We start from the raw sequence: 21,700 nt of genomic DNA on the forward strand, positions 1-21,700 counted from the left end.
TTTTACAGGTTGAGAGTTTATGGGAGTCTTTCCTGTTCAGTTTTACTATTGTATCCTGCAATTCTGAGCCCAAAAACAACATAAAGTCAGACTGGGTCTTTACAGCGAATGAAAGTTTACATTTACTGAGCTGAATTATGTCTGTTTAAGAAGGTCAATGMMATTTCAGTCCCAAACTTAGYTGGCGATTCGCAAAAATAGTCTAAACCTAAACATTTTGTAGCATTACAATCACTGCATTACCTCTACAAAGTATTGTAAATCAGAAATTATTTTTTTCTAAATTAATTCAACGTTTTCCACCTTACCTGCTCACCAGTGAAGTTTCCCAAGGTGGTYAGATCTGAACCGTTCAAAATGGACACCTGCAGCACAGAAAACACACATGGCGAACATTTTTACTGGGTCAAATACAGTTCCTGGAATTTGCTTTAGAAGCAATGTGTCTTTTACTTTCCCCCAATTCTTCACTCCTGACGTGCTATCACTTCAAAAATTTCAATAAAGTATGCTTTGGTTTTCTTACCAAACCATAAAGAAGATTCCCCTTTGGAATGCCGGTAACAAAATCTACAGGGGAAAAAACAAAGATTAGGAAAAAAGCAAAATAACAATCAGCAGGGAAAGAAAGTAACTGCAGATTTATAATACTCACTCAGCAATCACATAAAATATTATTGTACCATATTTGCATTGTTAATTTAATATCACAGCCCACAAAACCCCAGGAATGTGTGTTAGCTGGATGTACCTTCCACCTGATCACCACTAAATTCCCCAACAGCAACAGAGTAACCTGGAAAACATACAAGACAGACATCAGGGTGAATGTTCACAGCAGAAATCAAAATTAAACCAAAACTTACTGACCACCACTGACCTTGGTAGCTGTCATCATGTGAAGCCTGAATCTGTCTGGTCTGAACTTGACCCTCTACTGCCTGCATGAAATAGCCTGGATAGTAGGCTTTGATGATGTCTTTCTTAGCTGCAGAGATCACCTGGCCTAAAGGTGGAGAGAYGAGGAAAACTATGAAGAAGCTGATCTTCTCTACTYTGATTTTTGATGACTGTACAACATAACTAATGTTATCTCTGCGTACCCTGCCAGTAGTAGCTGCCAGGTCCTCCCAGAACCACTCTGCCATCCTGGAAAGACAGTATGTGTTACATGAGAGAGCAAAGCAGAAACGAGAAGAGATGTTAAAAACTAAGATTACCTTTGTAAAGTCAGCACTGAATCCACCCTGACAGTAACCCTGTCCTCCCCGATCGCTCAGTTCTACAACAAGGAAGGGACATTTTTTTATTTTTATTTTGCCCAAGTGTCTGGTTTCACGTAATATTCTATGAAAATTATAAATACATTCACCCAAATCTAAAATAAACCAATTCGAATGAAGGATTTTAAGTGAAGTGACAGTTACCTGTCCGACAGGGAGCATACTCCACAAATTTGGTGAAGTTCTGAAATGAGAGGTAGCAGGTTCCCGTGGCATCAGAATGGGGTTCATCCTTTACAGTCCGCCAGTAGTAAAGAGGGGCGCAAGCCTGGATTACAGTTAGGAAAGACACAGGCAGACATGGCAGGTGTTAGACGCGACGATAAACGGTATTACACAGACTATCAATCAATCAATCAAATTTTATTTGTATAGCATATTTCAGCAGCAAGGCATTTCAAAGTGCTTTACATACGGTAATTAAAATAAAAACAGCATGTGACATTGAATAAACAGTGAGAAAGAGATTTTGAAAAAAAAAAAGATTAAAACATTAAAACCCACATCCCTTTTAGGACTTCAGTTAAAAGTTGTTTAACTGGGACTCTAACCTTCTGGGACTTTAGTCAAAAACACCGTTTGACAAGGACTCCAACCTCTAGGTTTTTAGTTGAGATGCCGTCAACTGGGACTCAAAACCCCGTAGGACTTTAGTTAAACGTCGTTTAACTGGGACGTTTTCCGGGGGGCTTTACATCATTAAAACGTAAACAGTGAGAAAGAGAAATAAAAAGACATCAAAACCCGCACTCTAACCCTAGTTTAGCCATAAGCAACTCTAAACAAGTGGGTTTTAAGTTGAGATTTGAAGGCACCCAGTGTTTCAGCTGTTTTACAGTTTTCTGGAAGTTTGTTCCAAATTTGTGGTGCATAGAAACTGAATGCTGCTTCTCCTCGTCTGGTTCTGGTTCTGGGGATGCAGAGCAGACCAGAACCAGAAGATCTGAGGGGTCTAGACGGTTGGTACAACAATAACAGATCTTTAAGGTATTGTGGTGCTAAACCGTTCAGTGATTTATAAACTAACATCAGTATTTTAAAGTCTATTCTCYGAGCTACAGGGAGCCAGTGTAGGGACTTTAAAACTGGTGTTATGTGCTCCATCTTCCTGGTTTTAGTGAGAACCCGAGCAGCAGCTTCTGGATCAGCTGCAGCCGTTTGATTGATTTGTTAGTCAGACCTGTGAAGATGCTGTTGCAGTAATCAATGCGGCTAAAGATAAACGCATAGATGAGTTTCTCTAGATCGTGCTGAGACATAAGTCCTCTAATCCTAGAGATGTTCTTCAGGTGATAGAAGGCCGACTTTTGACTGTCTTAATGTGGCTCTGAAGGTTCAGGTCAGAGTCCATCACTACTACCAGGTTTCGGGCCTGATCGCTGGTTTTCAGTTGTAATAACTGAAGCTGTGCATTGATTCTAGTTCGCTCCTCTTTAGGTCCAAAGATAATAACTTCAGTTTTGTTTCTGTTCAGCTGGAGAAAGTTTTGGCACATCCACACATTGATCCGTTCTAAGCATGACTCTGATTGGATGGGTTCAGAGTCACCTGGTGACATCGTGATGTAGAGCTGTGTATCATCTGCATAATTGTGGTAGCTAATCCTATGTCCTGTTATAACCTTAGCCAGTGGGAGCATATAAATATTAAAAAGAAGGGGTCCTAGAATTGAACCTTGGGGTACCCCACATGTGACCTTTGACCTCTCTGATGAGAAATTTTCGATTGAAACAAAGATATCCCTGTTCTTTATGTAGGATTCAAACCAGTTGATCACTGGACCGGAGAGTCTGACCCAACTCTCCAGTTGATTCAGTAAAATGTCGTGGTCAACAGTGTCGAAAGCTGYACTGAGGTCCAACAGAACCAGGACTGTGGTTCTCCCACAGTCTGTATTTATATGGATGTATATGGATGTCATTGAACACTTTTACAAGGGCCGTCTCCGTGCTGTGGTGAGCACGAAAACCAGMCTGGAAGGAGTCAAAGCAGTTTGTTATTGTTAGGAAGTTATTTAATCGTTTAAAAACAGCTTTTTCAATAATTTTGCTGATGAATGGGAGGTTGGAGATYGGCCTGTAATTCTGCAGTAGGGATTTGTCCAGATTGTTCTTTTTTTATCAGTGGTTTGATAACTGCTGTTTTCAAAGCCTGGGGGAAAACACCTGAWGAGAGCGATGARTTTACTATTTGGAWCAGATCATTAGYAACAACAGGCAGGACTTTCTTAAAGAAATGTGTGGGTAGGACATCCAGACAGCAGGAACCKGAGCTTAATTGACTTATAATTTMTTTTAGGGTTTTATAATTTAGTAGTTGAAATTTTGTCATTGTTCCTGCATTTGTTTTGTTTGGGTACTGCATTGGCACTGGCTTTGGAGTGGATGTGCAGATTAATCCTCTGATCTTTTGAATTTTCTCTGAAAAGAAACTGGARAACTTGTTGCAGGCGGCACTATAAATCTAAATAACTCAACGCTTACAGTCGCACATGAAACGGCTGCGATTCTACAACCGGACATCTTTGGAAGGCAGAAGTAGAGCCAAATGGATGGCAAGTCAACAACAAAATACTTGTCTTTTACAGCCGCCATCTTGCAATGCATGCAGCAGTAAAACCAGCTGACCCATCGTCCTGGAGCTCTGCTTGGGTTGCTAGGTGACGGACTGCGCTTTACATTCKGCAGGTTTTTAAAAAGGATAATTTTCCAGACACCAAAAAACATTTGCTTATTGCTAAAACCAGCCGGGTGGGTTTTTTTAAGCATTGGATTGTTTTTAGAAGCAGTAAAAACCCAAATGGAAGTAAAAAGACATGAAAAATATGAATTTTGTAAAATACATTCCCTTTAAAAAAAATTCCTGAAATTTTGATGGTTCCTTCTACTTGGGGTGTGGGACTCTAATTCCTAATTAGGGTGACTTTTGCCTACATTTTCTTTCAGAAACCAACATACAGATTTTTATTTGCAAACATTTACAGTCCCCATCACAATAAATCGATACGTTTCTCAATAAAATACACTGAAGTTTGAGGACAAAATGTAGAAAAAATGTAGGTTACAAAGCAGTGCAAGAAAGAAACGAAGGTAAAACCTTGATGGAACAAGAGAGAATAAAATAATGCGACTTAATTTAGAGTTTATGTGAAAGGTTAGTTTGAAACCATTTCAATGTAACATGGAGCATTTTGAAGGAAAATATTGTTACATCCCAAACCAGTTGTACTGCTGCACAAAAAAGGCTCAACATGGTCACAATAAGTGAAAAAATTATTGTACTCTTATTTGGTTTGATTTGCTATTGATTCTATTTCAAGCATTTTTTTTTAAGTTTCTTCAAACTGCATGGAGAGGAACAAATTAGGGGAAACAGGGAAGTCGATCTTAATTTTAATAATAACCAGTGTGYAGCAAAATCCAAACCATTAATACTTCACAAAAAAGGGGATCGCCTTACCAAGATTGAGTCACCGTGAGAACGCACTGTGGCGCCAAACCACTGGTGGGACTTGAAATCAACCTGGAGAAGTCTGCCATTGATCGGGGTGCTGCGGTCTCCTGGGGAAACGGATGTAAAGAAAAAGACTCTGAGTTACAGCCGGCTGATAAAACATGCATTCATTCAACTGGTCCCCAGCTATCCTAATCWTCCCTTCCCCTTCCTCGCAGAGACTCCTGAAAACATCTGTGCAATTGGCAGACAGCTGGAAGTTTGATTCCAGCTACATTTTGCTTCCATGCAAAGATTAGCCCAACTGTACGAGAATTTGAAAAGGTGATGTCTGCCAAAACCTCACGGCTCAGGAGCGAGAGCAGGTCCAGATTGGACCGGCCCGTCATGACCCTGCTGACCCGCTGCTCTGTTTGGCCACCTGGCCAGCAAGACTGATCCCGTCTCCCACTTTGACAGCAGCAGGTGATATGACAGATGGTCTCAGGAGTCGGGTTTAAACATGGCTTCATTTGAACACAGATGCTACATCTGTGCAGCAATAAAGCTGGAAATGCAAACAAACTGATTAGGAAAGGAGGACTAAAACCCACCACATGGATCATACCAGCGTACAATCAATCACACATCTGCAGAAGAGCACAGCAGTCTAGTGGGACTGTGGATGTGATGAGAGAAAGGTCTATGCATGTCTGCGTTTAATCTTTCCTTTCAGCCAAAGAGGCAGCCTCGAGCTGAAGATGAAGGTCTGCGCCATCTCTTGGTGGAAACAGCCTTGAGACTGAGGTCCAAAGAAAACATACACACTCTGGCCTGGCTTCCTTGAAGCAACTTACCATTCATCTCTGTTCAGACACACTTCACTCTGCTACTATCTGTTTTCATTTTCAGCGATGTCTCCGTTTCCCTTTTCATTTTTCTTACACCCTCTCACCCAAGCCTCAAAGTCCACATAGCAAAATTGTCTCCATTGCTTGCAGGGTGTGCTCCCGTTGCCTTGATCAAATTATTAAAAATGCTTTTTAATAACCAGGGTACATTTTTCMGTATAATCCCTCCCTGTCTCCGGGTTTTCCTCCTCCTTCATGGACTGATGGCAGCCAGCCCAAACCTCAGAGTTCAGAGCTGATTTACCCGCAACGGGAAGAAACGACATAWWGTCTGAAGGTCAGTGAAGCTCTCATGGCAACCTCAGTCGGTGTCATTTTAACGACTAACAAATCAATGTGCTTGTTCTGTGGTCAAACTGAAGACAGCTGGCAAGAATCATGTGAATCCCTCCGAGARAATAATGAAGGAGATTCAGAGAAGAGTTGATTGCCGAGCACTGCCAATCAGCTGACTGAATGAGGACCAAGTTTTTAAATATCTATGGTTTCAAAAAAACGGCAAACATTTTCTACTGTACCATTCCTACAGCTTGAAACCCTTTAAATTGCAGTCAGGTAAAACRCAACCATTAAACATAGAAAAGACTAAGTGTTCATTTATACCAGGCCCGTTCAGTCCGCTTCAATCAAACTCTAGTTCGTTTGCCTGGAAAGTCCGAACTCTGATGGGAACCAAAAAACGAACTCTGGTCCTGCTAGAAATCTAGATTTCGGTTCGATTAAAGTGAACTCTGGCAAGTGAGCGCCAAGCGGACCGGAGACCGCGTCAGAAGAGAAAGCGGACTAWAGCGCAGGGCCTTCTGGGTAACTACAAGCAAAACAAATGCATGTGTTTAGAACCAGCATGAGAAATAAGTTGTKGTCTTTCACCAAAGTCAAAAGAGAAATCCTACAACCGCTACTATCCGACGCTGCTCCTGTTGTTTACATTTTATGAAGAAGAAGGTTGCGTTCAGTGTCTTCTTCTGAGGTTTTTGTATCATTTCCTTCGGTGGTTCCTGGTGCAGCGCCACCACAGGTGAGGAGGGGAACAGGTTTTTCAAACGTTTGAATCATTTGAGCTGAAAATATAACAAATGTTGCAATTTTCCCCAATCAAACCGAGTCCATCAGGTGTTATGCAGCTTMCCCCCTACYTCTCACCTGTTGCTTTGCACTGCCAGTCAGCTGGCGGATGAGGCCACTCCACTTTTCCTTCACTTACAAGTAAGTCAAATTTGGCTCTTTAGAAATATTTCCAACTCCAAGAAATCTCTACTGCGATTATCTGTAAACTAAAGGCTGTAGCAATGTTCAATTTTTATCATATTTTAAGCAGCGGTAGAAGTAATTGTTGAACTTCTGTTAGTTTTTACACAAACTAATCTTAGTATAATATCCTGAGACGGACCTAGGCCTGGACACAAACCATTGTCATCTGATCAGAAYATCTCCTTCTTTGTTTATGTGAGGCTGGTTAATGCAATGTGCTGATGTGACATGGTGCCAGGCCCAGTCTCTCCCAGGAYCGGTGCAGGACTCAGGGGGGTCTGGAGCGCATCTATACATTCATACTCCACTTTGAGCCGTTTGTGAGTGGATAGAGCCATTAGGGGAGTTAGAGCCTCTCGTTGTAAGGGTGTGTATTTCTGTGTTTGTCAGTGAGGTGGAAGACAAATGGTCAAATTCACTCAACACATCAGCTGGCCCTGTGGGAGTACCAAGAGAAGGGGAGGTGGACGGACCAGAGCGGGGGGGCTCTGGTTTCTCCCTCTGTCCCCTCCCTCCAATCCTGCATTTACCCTCYAACAACCTCTCTTCTGCCCTCAGTCCCCTCTTCTCACAGATTCACGGACAGGCTCTTATCTCCATGGAAGAGGAAGTGAATGGGTGGGAGCTTCGGACCACTTTGACCTAATTAGTTGAGCTAATTAAGAGGCTCTGTGGCCTGTAGGTCAGAGCTCAAACACACTAAGSTRGACAGGAACCTCCAGCAATATTTTTTATAGACACAGGACAGACAAAGGAAGACACTTTTTAAAACCAATTGCAGAAATACATTGAGAAATGGGCCGATTATCAGCTTACCGAGTCAAATGTTTTTATTGCACTGCAAAAACACAAAATCTCACCACGTATTTTCATCTACTTTCTAGTTCAAATATAGTACTTCACTTTAGATGAGACAAAACCACCTTTCAAGTAACTTTTTAGCAAGATATATGAGCTTGGTTTAAGTAAATAATTCCTCAATATTGATTTAAAAACTACAAGTTCCACTGGCAGATTATTTCACTTATATGATCAAAAAATATCTTGTTATACGAGACATAATCTGCCAGTGGAGCTTCTACTTTTTAAACCAATATTAAGGAATTACTGATTTAAAACAAGCTCCCATATCCTACTAAAAAGTCACTTGAAAGTTAGCTTTGTATCATTTCCAGTGAACTAAGATTGAATTAGAAAGCAGACAATATTGGTAAATCTTGTGTTTTTGCATGAGTGAACTCAACACATGTAAGTGAAAATGTCACACTTCAACAAGGAAGTTGATACTGTGGGAAAAAATTCAAAGTCGGCTATTTTTAATGTCAGAGAGGTAAAATTGTAAGTCACAGGAAGCACATAAGTTATTTATGACATGTCAGTTCATGCCAAGACACAGCTGTGGTTAATTCACGCTGTGAGAGAGAGAGAGAGCAAGACTTTAACCAAATAACAGGAAGACAAAGTTTCTCTCATGTATTCTTTTGAGCATCATTAAACATGCTAGATTTGGAAATATCTGCAGCCTTTTGGGAATCCCAGGGTGAAGGCAAGAGTTCAAACTCTAAGACTCCTGTTTTAGTAATGCTAACCTCGCTAACCAGGCTAATTGCTAAAAAGATGCCACTCACAACTCCTGCTGCTTCTTGGCAGAAATCCTAAAATATGTTTTGAATACATTCCTGTTTATTATTATTTTAAACAGAACCCAGAACTGGCTAAACGTGGACTTGGCAAGTCGAAGCTTTACAAAAATTGGAAAAACTGGCCACAAAATCACTCAATGTTTACAGCCATTGCTACCAAAGGCAGTGCAGTGAATGAGTAGCAGCAGAGGATGTCATAAGTGTAACAGCTGTTTGTCATAGACACATTTCCATGCAGATATCCATGTACTGAACGCTGTACGACAGTTCATGCAATGCTCCAGATGTTAGAGCTGGCTCTGGGAGTGTAATCTGCTCCTTCAAAGTCTTTTGAAAATATGAAGGACACTCCGACAGCCCAGGGGACCGACCTCGACTCTGAGGCCCCCCTGCTTGAGCATGACATCACTCCCTGTGGTCTTTGGCCAGCACCCATGGATGCACATGCAAGGAGAACTGGAAAAGTCCTGGAGCATTCAGTAAAAGATTTTTTTTCAGCCTATGAAACAGAGGAATTTTGCTCCCTCTAATACTTTATGCTAAGTGAATGATATTTCTAAGAAAACAGCCCGAGTTTGATGCAGGAGCTGCCATTTTAGGGGTTTCATGCTTTCTTTGTTTTGCCAAGTTGTGCAAAAAGGGGCTGATGGAGACTCTGTCAACAAAGTGAAACATGAATCCAGTCATTCGACAGCCTCCTGGACTTCCTCAAGTTGTGCCCAACCACTTAACCTAATTTTGACTGAGCAGGAACCTCTTTTGTGATGTCTGCCAGCTTCACCTGTCTTATAAACAGGATATTTCTTTCTTTGTTCTACTTGTTTACTGGTTGCTTATCTCAGTTTAAATCGTCGCGCAAGACGACACAAACATGACCTGAAGGAAGGAGGAAGTATCGCACAGAAAACACTTTTCAGCGCCCCATTGTAGTGTTTGCAGATGCTGCAAACACCATAATCACAAGACAATCAGACATTAGGAACAAATAAAGACAACAAAGTTTAGTGGAGTGAGAGATTGACATACAGAGGAGATGATCTGATGACCGAAAGAGTGAAGAGAAATGTCAGAAAAGTTCAGGTAATCTCCAGTGTTCATTTTCCAAAGAAGTGAAATTTCTATGCAATTTAAAAATATATTTCCTAACAATTAATCTTCTCAAATACTACAACCAAGGGTTTTGTATATCAGGAAACAAGAACAATGATGTGGAGATTATATCTAACCTCAAGTAAACGAAAGCACACCACAGATTATAAATAATTCCTTCCTTATTCATTAAACAAAAGTAAGGTCAAAAATGTAAATCCTTGAAAAAAAAAAAAAAAAAAAAACTTTACAGCAGCTGTTTTGCAGCATCCCTGCACAGTGCTGGCTTTAAACATGAACAACACCTTTACAGATGTAATGTAGCAAATATTTTTCACTTTTTCCTTTTAACAAGTCAAATTCTGTCTGAGAAGAATTGTGATTTGGGCAGCTTTCAGAAATTTCACATTTAAGCTAAGTCTACACTAACTGCACTAAAAATGTGGCATTGAAGCTACAAAATGAAGCAAAATGCACAGAGAAAAAAGTATTTTGCTTTTATTTGTAGCTCTTAAAAGAAAAGTTGCACTGTGCAAAGATTGGTATTAGCTGGTCAGGGCTCTAATTGGTGCAGCGGTGCTCCACATGGACAAAAAAACAAGTATGGCGTTTTAACGGCTTGCAAACTCACAAATGAATAAACCACAACACTTCTGGAAAAATGTCCCTTTGGACTACAAGTGGAGGTGTTTGGCTAGGTGTCAATCTACCACTGAGGGACCAAGAACTCCTGAGTCGACCATATGTGGCAAACTGCAGCAGAAAAACCACCACAGACTGGTGGAAAAGGATAAGAATCAAGATGCTACAGTGGTCCAGTCAAAGCCCGGACAACAACCAGATTTAAGCGTTTTGTTGGGATATTTAGAGAGTTGTGCAAGAATGATTATCTGAAAGACTTTGAACTAAAGATTTCCCAGCAAACATGTCAAATTGAGCCAACGTTGTAGAGAAATAGTTACCGTCGTCTCAAAAGCTGCTTCGCTGAGGGGTGTGCTTACTTTATCACACATAGCTTTTCTTTGTTTGGTACACATTGACAAAGGGGAAACTGTTGTGTCCTTTTGTAAACTTGAGGTTAGACTTGAATCATTTAATAGCCTAAGAAGAACCAGATGAGCTTCATTACATCCTCATGCATAAAACTCTCCTGCTGAACGACTGTACATTAAACCTGGTTCTTGCATGTGTAGCAGTCATAAATCTTACCTTCTGGATCGAATTCAATGGTGTGACAGTTCGATTGGCCGACGCTCCACGGACAGTAGAACACAGACCCTCCCTCAGTAACGTTCATCTGGCTCGTGTTGGCCTTCGGGGCTCCAATAACCACACTCGCACTGTGAGGAGGGGAGAGAAACACATTGGAAGTTTTTCCTCTTTTTCTTGGTTTAAACGTTAAAACTAACAAATCCCAACCGTTATAAATGTGACATTAAGCCATTATTCAGCTCCGCTGCTCTCAGTCTGGTGTCTATTTACAGTCGCGCCTTCAGGCATATCCACTGAAAACAGCTTGCAAATTTTACTACTCACAGATTGGTGTTTTTTTTCCCCCCCACATGCAGAACATTTTAACAGGTTGCAGCTCTGTTTTTGCATATCCCACCCGGTTGATGCGATGGAAACTGTTGCCATCACATGTGCACATGTGACGCTCACATTAACTTCCCTCATACTTTGTCAGATGCACAAGGAGAAACACTTGCATGGTCACACATTCTCCTGGGAGGCCATGATTCAATAGGAAAACAAGAGAGCAGACACGCTAAGTGGAGTCACACTCTTGTTTCTACAGCTGGGATGCTAAACGACTGTATCCTTTCAGTTCTACCGTACGAAGAGAAGAACCAACCACTTCAACATACTGAGAGAATAGTGGGACCTAGAGGTGAGCCCAGGAGTAATAACCATCCTGGACGGACTTCAGAGGTAAGAGTGATTAAGAAAAGTTAGTGATGACATGTTAATGGATTCAGTCAAGATTTGTGCCGGGATAAAAGTGAACAAAGAAGTACAGATAATACGTCTTAAGTGGATACTTCAGCCCTGACCTCATCACAAATACACTTGACCCAACAAGTACCAGACCCAGTTACAGTTGTTTCCATGTGGGCAGCAGAGGGAAAGGACCACTGGGACCAGACAATGTCTAGGGTGCTTAAAAACAGGAAGAGCCCACCCATTCCTGCTCTGGATCCTCCAATAGTATACAAACGTTTACATTTTGGCTAAACTTAGCATCCTCTCCCCGAGGGCAACACTCATCTGAATGAAACAGCATGAAAACTCTGCTCAATAATTCACCAATATTAGTCCCACTTAAACCATTACAAAACAATCATACAAGGTTATCAGAACAGTCCAACAAGGAGGCCAAACTCTCAAAGCATTTCTAACTTAATGCTTTTGAAGAGACAACCTTTGGGAGAAAAAAAGCAGAAACTACAGAACAATGACGGAGCAACATGTGAAGCAGGAAGTCCTATTTTTGTACTGAGCAAGAAAAAAGACACAAATTACTTTATTTATAACCACTAATCCAAGCGTGTGTATCCCAGTGGAGTTGCCCAGCTCTGAATTACAGCAAGTTCTTTTCACATTTTATTAAAGCTACACACGTCAGTGTGTTTTGGGATTTATTTTATGTGACAAACCAACAAAGAGCAGTGCATAAATATGATGCCAAATGAGAATGGAACATCCTTACTTTCTATAATGTCACTGAATAAAATCTAGAGCAATCCATCTTTAAAAATCACCTAATTAGCAAAAATTAACTTGATCCAAGTCATCATTAATATTATGCTCAATCCATCTCAAGAGTATGGTGATTGTAGTAAAACACAAACCAGACACAAAAGATCGATAAATACAGAACAAACCAGGAATAAAACCTTTCGTAATCTCTGGGATATTATCTAATAATGCTCTCTGTCCAATGAGAATAGGGGAAATTAAATACTAGATGTGCAAAGCTGGTGGCGACACACCCCAACAAGCTAGCAGCTGTAATTGTTGGAGTTGGTTTTTCTACAACAGGGGTGTCAAACTCATTTTCATTTTGGGCTGCATCAAAAATCTGAATGTATTTAAAGGGCCGGTTGTGCCAGAATGTATTTATAAAACCAATTAAACTGTTAAAATATTAATAGCTGTAATTTTATACTGACAATTTAGGAATATTCACGCTAATATATGATGTTAAATGTGACTTTTTATTACCCCCCATTTCAAACGCAGACTACAACTTGACATGAAGTAAGGCTTATGCAGCTCAATGTCTTTGACCAATTTGAGAACATTTGCAGTAAAATCTGAAAAATTGGAGATTGGTTGGTTTTGAGTGACTTCTGCAGATTTGTGAAAAACAGAAAGGACTTTTTGATGCAACTTGTAGCCTAGAGGGCCACATAAAAAGCAGCGGCGAGCCAGATTTGGCCCCCGGGCCTCGAGTTTGACACGCGTTCTACAACATATCTATCATTTGAACACGAATGTACAGCACATTTTTTTATTTCTTAAATGATTGCAAACCATAAAGCAGTGGGATATATTTTAAACCGCCTTTAAATTTTTTTATTGAAATTTCAGAACAAGTATTTACACCCGTCACCTGCACACCAGCCTAATCTATTTAAGGAAAACATACAATCACACCAACTCTGTTTCATGCAGCCTTTAGAGAGTTTACTAGAGCAAACAGCACAACTATGCAACTCATAACAACAGGGTCAGTGGACATTACAAGTTAAAACATTTTGTGTTAAATTAGATAAAGAAAACATAGAAAAAACATCAAAATACCAAAAAGTACATCATGCATCAACCAGAAAGTTTGGAGTTAATGAAAGTTTATTTTGCTTCCTTTGCTGCAGGCAGATGTAAAAAATAGAAATACCACCTTGTTCTCACACACAAACAAACAGACTGATATCAATCTGAAAGTTCTGCAAATGAGGTTGAATTAGCACTTAATGGGCTCTTATCTGGAGAGGATCTAACTTTTTCAAACGTTCTCCCACCCAGCATACCTTTTCTGATTGTTGTGAGCTTAAACTTTGGCTTTTGTTTTTGCTTGCATTTAATAAACCGCTGGCATTCTGCATTATAAATCCCTTCGTGGGAGAAAGGGTCTTGAGATTGGCATGTAAAATTATTCAATTAGGTGTGGGGACAAGCCGTACTCACTCGAGTTGATCCTGCAGTGCCGACGGTCAGGTTGGACAAAAGAAACCCGTTCAGGCAGACGTCGCTCAGCATGCATTTGAAAAGCAATCTGTTTAGAAGAATGCATTGCAAGCTATGGAGAGAAGCTACTCTGTTTACTCACAGGCAAGGATTTTAATTTCAATTTAGTCTCCGAACCCAACTAATTACCCTTTTAGAGAGTCTAGATATCCAAGCAATGTTCTGGTAGCAAAGCGGCTAAAGAAGAAAAGAATTTGCAGCTTTATCCGTTTTATCAGCCGTCACCCAGAGGCCGCTAATGATCTCCACCACCCAACTAACAATTAAGCATTCATTAAGCTACTGTAAATAATTCTGAATGCAAGTCAGGAATGTGTAAACAACTTGACTGTAGCCGTCTCATTAAAGGGTCAAGCAATCTGGTGATACTCTACTAAAAAATAAATAAATAAAAGTCTTCCTGCACTGTAATTGCCAGACTGTAACCACTATTTTATGTGGGGTTGCAAAATTAAGGCTGATGCAAAGTGCTGGAACTCGCTGATGTGACATTATAGTGTGCAGCCATGGCTAATACGGTTTATGATGAGGTTACAGGCTGAGGTTGTCAACAGGCAAATTCCACACACCCTCCTATTTGAGACCAGCACCCCCTTTCCATTCCACATTTAATTGTCTTCCACCCAGCTGCAAAGGCTGATGTCACTTCAACACCATTATAACAGCTTTAAGGGAGAAATAAGGGGGAAAGAATCTAAATCACATTTGTTAGGCCTTCCAGTGTCGGCTGGAGTCACCATCTGCAGCCATAAACAAGGCTTAACAAATGCTGTGGCACATATGTGAAGGAAGAAGGCGGGTGGTGAAAGCGCTCGTGGCCTTCAAAACTCACCATCACCTTAATAAAATGTGGCCTGCGACTCGTGGGACTTGCACTGAGCTATCAACACTTACTTAAGAAATGGAGTGGCTCCATATCAGCAAAAACAAGRGAAGTGCAGAGACCTGATCCGAGCCAGGTTCCAGCTCCCGAGTCATCAAAAATGACGAGAGCCGTAGTCCTGCTCGGAGACCAGAGCTGTAACCAGCGCTTTCTGGCTTATTTTTAGGTGGAAACATAAAAATAACCAACGTTCTGGTAGCAAAACATTTTTCTTTTTTTACTGTAGATACAAGACTGATTCTGTTAAACAGGAGAAAGTATTTTAACCCTTGATTTTCTGTTATCCTGTTATTTAAAGTTTGTTTTTTCCTTTAATTTTAAAATAAAATATTTTTTATCTAACATTTCTACATATTAGACAATATAATATTTTTCATGAATATACTGGGCGATAAAAAAAATCTGATTGTTTTTTCATACCAGATGCAATAGTCAATTTTTTTTCTTTTTTTTTTAATGGAGAAATGACAAATGACAGGGCTGCACAGTGGCGCAGTTGGTAGAGCTGTTGCCTTGGGTTTGATTCCCGGCCCCGGTCTTTCTGCATGGAGTTTGCATGTTCTCCCTGTGCATGCGTGGGTTTTTTCTGGGTACTCCGGTTTCCTCCCACAGTCCAAAAACATGACTGTCAGGTTAATTGGCCTCTCCAAATTGTCCCTAGGTGTGTGTGTGTGTGTGTGTGTGTGCATGGTTGTGTGTCTCTGTGTTGCCCTGCGACAGACTGGCAACCTGTCCAGGGTGTTTCCCGCCTCTCGCCTGGAACGTAAGCTGGAGATGGGCACCAGCAACCCTCCCGACCCCACTGAGGGACAAGGGTGTAAAGAAAATGGATGGATGGATGGATGGATGGATGGATGGATGGATGGATGGATGGATGGATGGATGGATGGATGGATGGATGGATGGATGGATGGATGNATGGATGGATGGATGGATGGATGGATGGATGGATGGATGGATGGATGGATGGATGGATGGATGGATGGATGGATGGATGGATGGATGGATGACAAATGACAGAAAATATTGGAAAAGTGGCTTTTATTTCAGTCATCTCTTCTGTGAGTTTGCATGAAGGAATATTGGAGCAGAAAAAAGACGCAATTTGACCAAACAAAATTGTGTTTGTTACGATAAAAAGGTTGTTGTCTTAATGAGAAAAACGTTTTGGTTTCTTCAAAATAGACACTGTAGTTTACACAATTAATAATTTGTTACTGGTGCTTTGAAAGATTAAGTATTTCTTTTAAATAATATCTGTAAAATGCATACCAAAGAATAAACTTTAAAAGATGCTCAAAATTACACATTTTAATTTTTCCTCATTAAAATTTCAAAATACTAAATTGTATAGTTGACCTAAAACAAAGGTCCAAATAAATAGAAGCTGACAGCCCAATGGAAACCCAAAGAGTGCATTGGTGAAGAACAAATTAAATCTTCAAAAACCAGAATCAAAATCAATTGATCAAATAAATTTTTTTGGTTTTTCACAATTTATTGCCCAGACCTGTATTGGAGAATATTGGAGCAATTTATGCAATATATTAAGAAAAAAAGAGAGAACAGGTGGAGGAATGAGAGTCGGCTGTAGTAAGACAAAGTGCATGTCTGTGAATGAGACGAAGCCAGCTGGAAGAGAGGGACTTCAAGTATTTACAGCATCGACCGTCCAGGAAAACAGGATAGTGTGATGAAGAGAGTCCAGACAGGGTGGAACGGAGGGATACAAGTTTCAGGAGCAATTTGTGATGAAGGACGGGCAGAAAATGCTTAAGGAAAGATTTACAAGACAGTAGTAAGACCAGCTTGTATGGGCTGGAGACAGAAGCACTGGAAAAAAAAGACAGGAGTGTCTGAAGATGCTGAGGTTGGACAGGATTAAGAATGAGGTCAGCACAGGTTGAGCGATGGGGAGATAAAGTTAGACTGAGATGTTCGAGACGCAGCTGCCAGGAAAAAGACAAAGAGGAGATATATGGACACATAGAGAGGACATGGAGGTAGATGGAGGACAGAGGAAGAAGAAGACGGTCAGGTGGAGGAGGATGAATCGCTGCGGCGACCTCTGAAAATGAAAACAGCTGAAAAATAAGCAAACAATTTAACCAATAATAAATCAAAAAAATCTTCTCCGGTCAGTAAACGTGCCATTCCCAGGCGAGTTTGAATCCTAATTAACTTCAAATCGTCTGTTCTTAAATGGGATTTATTTTGAAATATTGGCAACTTTTTGGAATCGGATGGTTACTGTAAAGGCGTCAGTCAGGAAACACACATGAAGTCAGCTTTTTGCAGCTGGTGATGTCGACTACGTTAATCTGTAAAGACAGTTTAGAAAATGCCAATTTTAAATTATTTTATTTTTTATTTAAAATAATAAACCCCATTTTTAAGGTGAATACTTTCTTCAGTGTTTCTGCAAGTTTTATTTCAGTTCAAAGTTTATGTTTGAATCTGTGAGATTTTCCATAGCTTACTTTTAGTTACTTTAGGTCATTCATTCCATCTTTTATTTCTCCTTTTTTATTGTATTTTTGTTCCTTTTTTACTGAGAAATGTTCTTTTTTTTAAGTGTGTTGCAGTTATGGCTGAGGGGAGCTATCTAGTTGTTGATGGTTTACAGCAGGAAAGCCAGATAAAATATATAGAATGCTATAAATTACAGCTGTTAAAGGTGACCTATTACGCTTTATTGAGCAGATGTGCAATTGTACAACCATACATCTTTGAAAAGTAGAAGTGGATCCTCCTGCACAACCATTAAGGATGCAGCAAGTGGTTTCTGAATGGTAAACCAACAACAAAACCCTTCTCTGATCAAGTAGCGAATGTAGCAGTAAAATCAGCTGACCAAATGTGACCGAACTCCACTGTGGTTGCTAGGCGTTACCTGGCAACCACAGTGGAGGTTGCTAGGCGGTCACATTCCACAAAGCACTGGAATATGACGTAATTTTTTAAATGGCTCTTTTTCCAAAACACATTATCTTATTGCCAAAAAAAACATTTAGGCATTTTTTTTTATCACTTCAACTGTTTTTAGCAGCAGTAGAGACCCAAATGGGAGTTTAAAAACGTGTAAAATGAGATTTTTGCAATTTTCTTTCCATTTTTAATCTGAAATTAAAATCAAGTAACATCAGATCAAAGCGTTACGAAAACTTGAGATCACAAATCTATAACCAGCTCATCTATTTCTGCCATTTATTATTTAGAGCATGACTAACTCAGACTCAGCTGAATGACTGACAAAAGAAACTCAAGTGCATGATGACTTGTTCTAGACAGCATGGAGCCATATGAGCGGCCCCGTGTCTTCCTCTCAGAGCCAAGGCCAGACAGAAGCCGTGCGAGTCCTTATTCTGCCATATGGACGGTCGTCCCCTCACATACACACACRCCTACACTAAAGTATAGGAGCATGGAGATGATGAGAGAAGCAGTGTCTGCTGGGATGCCGTGTGCTGACTACAGACCGTCTACTGTGCTAAACTGCAGCCACATTTTTCATTCACCGTCACATGGAGCTGGAATTTTGAGCCACAACAGCAGCATAAAAGAGATCTGCATGTTCCCTTGAAAGCCTGGGGCAAGAAGTGTCCAAAAACGTATAGACCTTCCTACAGCCAAGGACGGACTTACAAAGAAGCCGATTCAACGCTGATAAGATAAACAGTCCACTGTGTGGAGGATCTGAACCCAGATCAGAGCAAAAAAGAAATCTAGTTTCCTCAGTATTCTCTGAAGGATAATGCAGTTAAGCAACAGGTGGCCTGGAAATTACTAGCGGTGCTATCTAAGGCATGCACACCCTGCTGTTTATTGTCGCGCAGGAACAATCTGACGACTTCYAGACAAAATTTKAAATAACTGCTCAAACTTTCACACAACTCAGCAGGTTGGGGAGTCTCCAATCTGTTAAATGAATTAGCAAGTTCACACCAAAAAGATTTAGCCATCTTTAGTTTTTCTTTCACCCAGAATCTTTCATCGAGGAGCAATTAGCTCACTTCCTGCCAAGTCACAGCTGCGAACATATTTCAAAAGAGGCAYGTAAGAAATGTAAGCCATCTTGTTACTTTTGTAAAACATCAGAATRTCTTGTAGTCGTAGGGAAGACAAAGTTTCCAACCCCCCTCAGCAACAATTACCACCCAATCCTCCCCTCCTCCAGGTTCTCCTGCAGGGGGTTTAACAGCCTGGTGGTTCACACCTCTCCACAATGGCCACATCAGGGGGTCCAATGCTCTCACCTCAGGATAGAGAAGCTGTTGTCTAAAGGGAAAAATGGTGATGAAGGGGGTTGCAGCTGTCTGAGGGCTAATGTCCAACCCAAGCCAGAACTTCAGGCCYTTCCCACACAAACAGCTTCCTGCAAAAGTATTCACACTTCTTGAACTTTTGAGCAATTTGCCAYAACATGACTGCAAACTTCAATCCTGATCCATTGCATTAGGATTTTAGATCATAACATAAAACACAAAGTAGTGAAAAGGAAGGACAATTATATGTAGCTCWGAAAATAATTACAAATAAAGRTTGGGAAGGGGTTGTATTCTGCACCTCTCTTACTCTGATACCCCTGAAGTAAATGTAGAGAACATGTGTCAAACTCAAGGCCCKMGGGCCAAAACAGGACCACAATARACTCCTATAGGGCCACATAAATAAAACCTTTAAGATGATATTTGTGTGMTTAAATATTATTTTATCAATCAAATCAAAGCAGTTTTTACATATTACCAAAATGCATCAATGTGAAACGATGTACTCATTGAATGGAGAGGCAGCTTTTAAGAGTATGTCCCAACTGCAAACCTACCAAGACCTGGTCATCTACCTAAACTGAGAAGCTGGACAATGAAAGCGGTAATCAGCAGCCAAGAGGTCAATGGTAATTCTAGAGCTGCTGCATAGAGTCACATAGTATCAGATAGAATACGTTTTGCATGGCAAAAACTGCTAAAAACACTAGAAGTCTTTTTTGAGGTTTTCCATAAGCAGTGTGGACGATGGCAATGAGTTGAATCTGTAATGAGGCTGAACTGAAGGTTCATCTTCCAGCCATGAAAGCAACTAAAAAGAAACTGGAAATCAGAAATACTTGAAAATTCCTGTTTTCAGATGCATTCCATATAAACTGACTAAAATTGAGTTTTGTTTTGGGGTTTTTTTGCCAAAAGCAAGGGGGAAAAATTATGACTGAAGCCACAATTGCAGCCAAAGGCCATTCAATAAACATCATTTTCTCTTACTTCTTACCAGAMTTCCTTAAAGTTTATTGCTCTAAAGTGTCAAAATGTGAAAAGTTCAGTGGGTTTGAATTCTTTTGCAAAGCACTGCACAGAGAAACACAAACCCACATGCCATTTTAAAAARCCTTCTTTCTTAACTTTGCTGACTACACACAGGCTGACGTCATGCACTGTACTGGTTGCCATATAAAGGATAGCCCTTCATCAGATTACCAGTGATGTGAGTCATTTGTGTGAGCGCAGGAGGCCAGAGTTAAAACAAACCAGYYCCACAGGCAGACACAGATTTAATCCAGCAAAGCATGAGTCAGGACGACCCCAACCCACAGCCAAATCCATTCCCCAGTAGATATGACTGGGCATTCCCCAAGCAATGCAGCAGAAGGTTCAGATGCCCTTTAAGCACATCATCACCATCATCAACTAAACTGACATCTTTATAAGTGAAAAAAACCACATCCTGTAATACAGAAACTCTTAAGGCATTATTAAATCGCACAAAATGTTCCCAACCACCAGCCTGTTGCCAATGGATGCACATAATGTTCAATAAAGAGCATTCCGGCTGCTTATTAGAAGGCTAGTATRTATTAAGAACAAACAGTCATTGCAAGACCTCCTCTGAAAGACAATAGTAAACAATTTCAGAGAGACAAAGACTCTCTTTGTCTGCACGCAACAAGGACCTGGATGAAGAAAAACTTGGCAATCCAAATATACAAGCTGTGCTCCTGCAGCTCAAACATCCACTGGTTTGATTTAGAAAAAGACCCAAAGAAAGAGACACCAGAGAAAACAATAAAGTTGGAGTCGATGTTGCAAAAAGAAAGGCTTTAAAAACGACAAGAAAAATGGCAGCAGATTTAGCAGCCAAGGGAGTCCTTGATCCAAAGTCAATATTAGCTCAATTCTAATCCTATTTGAGAGGGTAACCTCTCGAAGTTCCAAATGTGGTCAGTCAGAGCTCTGTTTACACTAGTCATGGTATCTGCTTCAGTTTCAAATTGCCCCTTGGCTAATTCCTACCATTTAATACCCAAACTTTGCCATTTTTCCCTTCCCACTTCCATCTCCATAAATGTAAACAAATTAATTTGTAGCCATGACGTTGTGCAGTAACTCTGTGACCTCTWGGTAGTGGATGTCACGCAATGTGKTCTTGAARCCACATTTCCTTACCGTATCAATATTAGTAACAATAAAAACACTGACAAAAGGTTTTTTTAAGCRCTCGCACTATAAAAATCTGTATTATGCTCATAGTCATCTGCAAGACCCCATCAAGAGTTTGATTGGTGCTCTACTTTGGTATCATATATTCTCATAAGTGTTCCACAAAAATCCACAATATCACTCATCTTTTCTGAAAATATAGAATTAAATAAATTACAATTAGATATGATTAAAAACAGACCGATGTACAAAACTAGGACAGTCACTATCAATTCCTTAATAACAATTATAGAGAAAAATGCTTATGGTAAGACTTTTGGTTTTTATTAGATAAAAACGTATGAAGACAACAGAAAGTATCTCGCTGCTCTTTTCCCCTTTGTGTATTTGTGACCAGGCCTGTAACACAGAGTTCACTGAAGCTATCCTCAGGCGTTCCACCATGGTGGGCCGACTATCAGTGTCCAAATTCAATTTCATGACTCAGGCTGAAGGGCATGACAGACCCACATATATAAACTTGTTG

General features: G+C 40.3%; 1 protein-coding gene across 1 annotated transcript in view; it reads right to left on the bottom strand.

Moving 5' to 3' along the window:
* LOC103467798 (integrin alpha-5) overlaps positions 1-21,700 on the bottom strand; it is a 52,579-nt gene that overhangs the window by 26,142 nt on the left and 4,737 nt on the right. The window contains 9 exon segments of the mRNA XM_074186859.1: positions 309-365; positions 527-570; positions 752-796; positions 881-1,006; positions 1,104-1,149; positions 1,221-1,282; positions 1,428-1,551; positions 4,743-4,843; positions 10,819-10,949. Coding sequence (XP_074042960.1) covers positions 309-365; positions 527-570; positions 752-796; positions 881-1,006; positions 1,104-1,149; positions 1,221-1,282; positions 1,428-1,551; positions 4,743-4,843; positions 10,819-10,949 — 736 coding nt within the window.

This window comes from Poecilia reticulata, linkage group LG7 (genome assembly GCF_000633615.1).
Source record: "Poecilia reticulata strain Guanapo linkage group LG7, Guppy_female_1.0+MT, whole genome shotgun sequence".
Classification (NCBI taxonomy): Eukaryota; Metazoa; Chordata; class Actinopteri; order Cyprinodontiformes; family Poeciliidae; genus Poecilia; species Poecilia reticulata.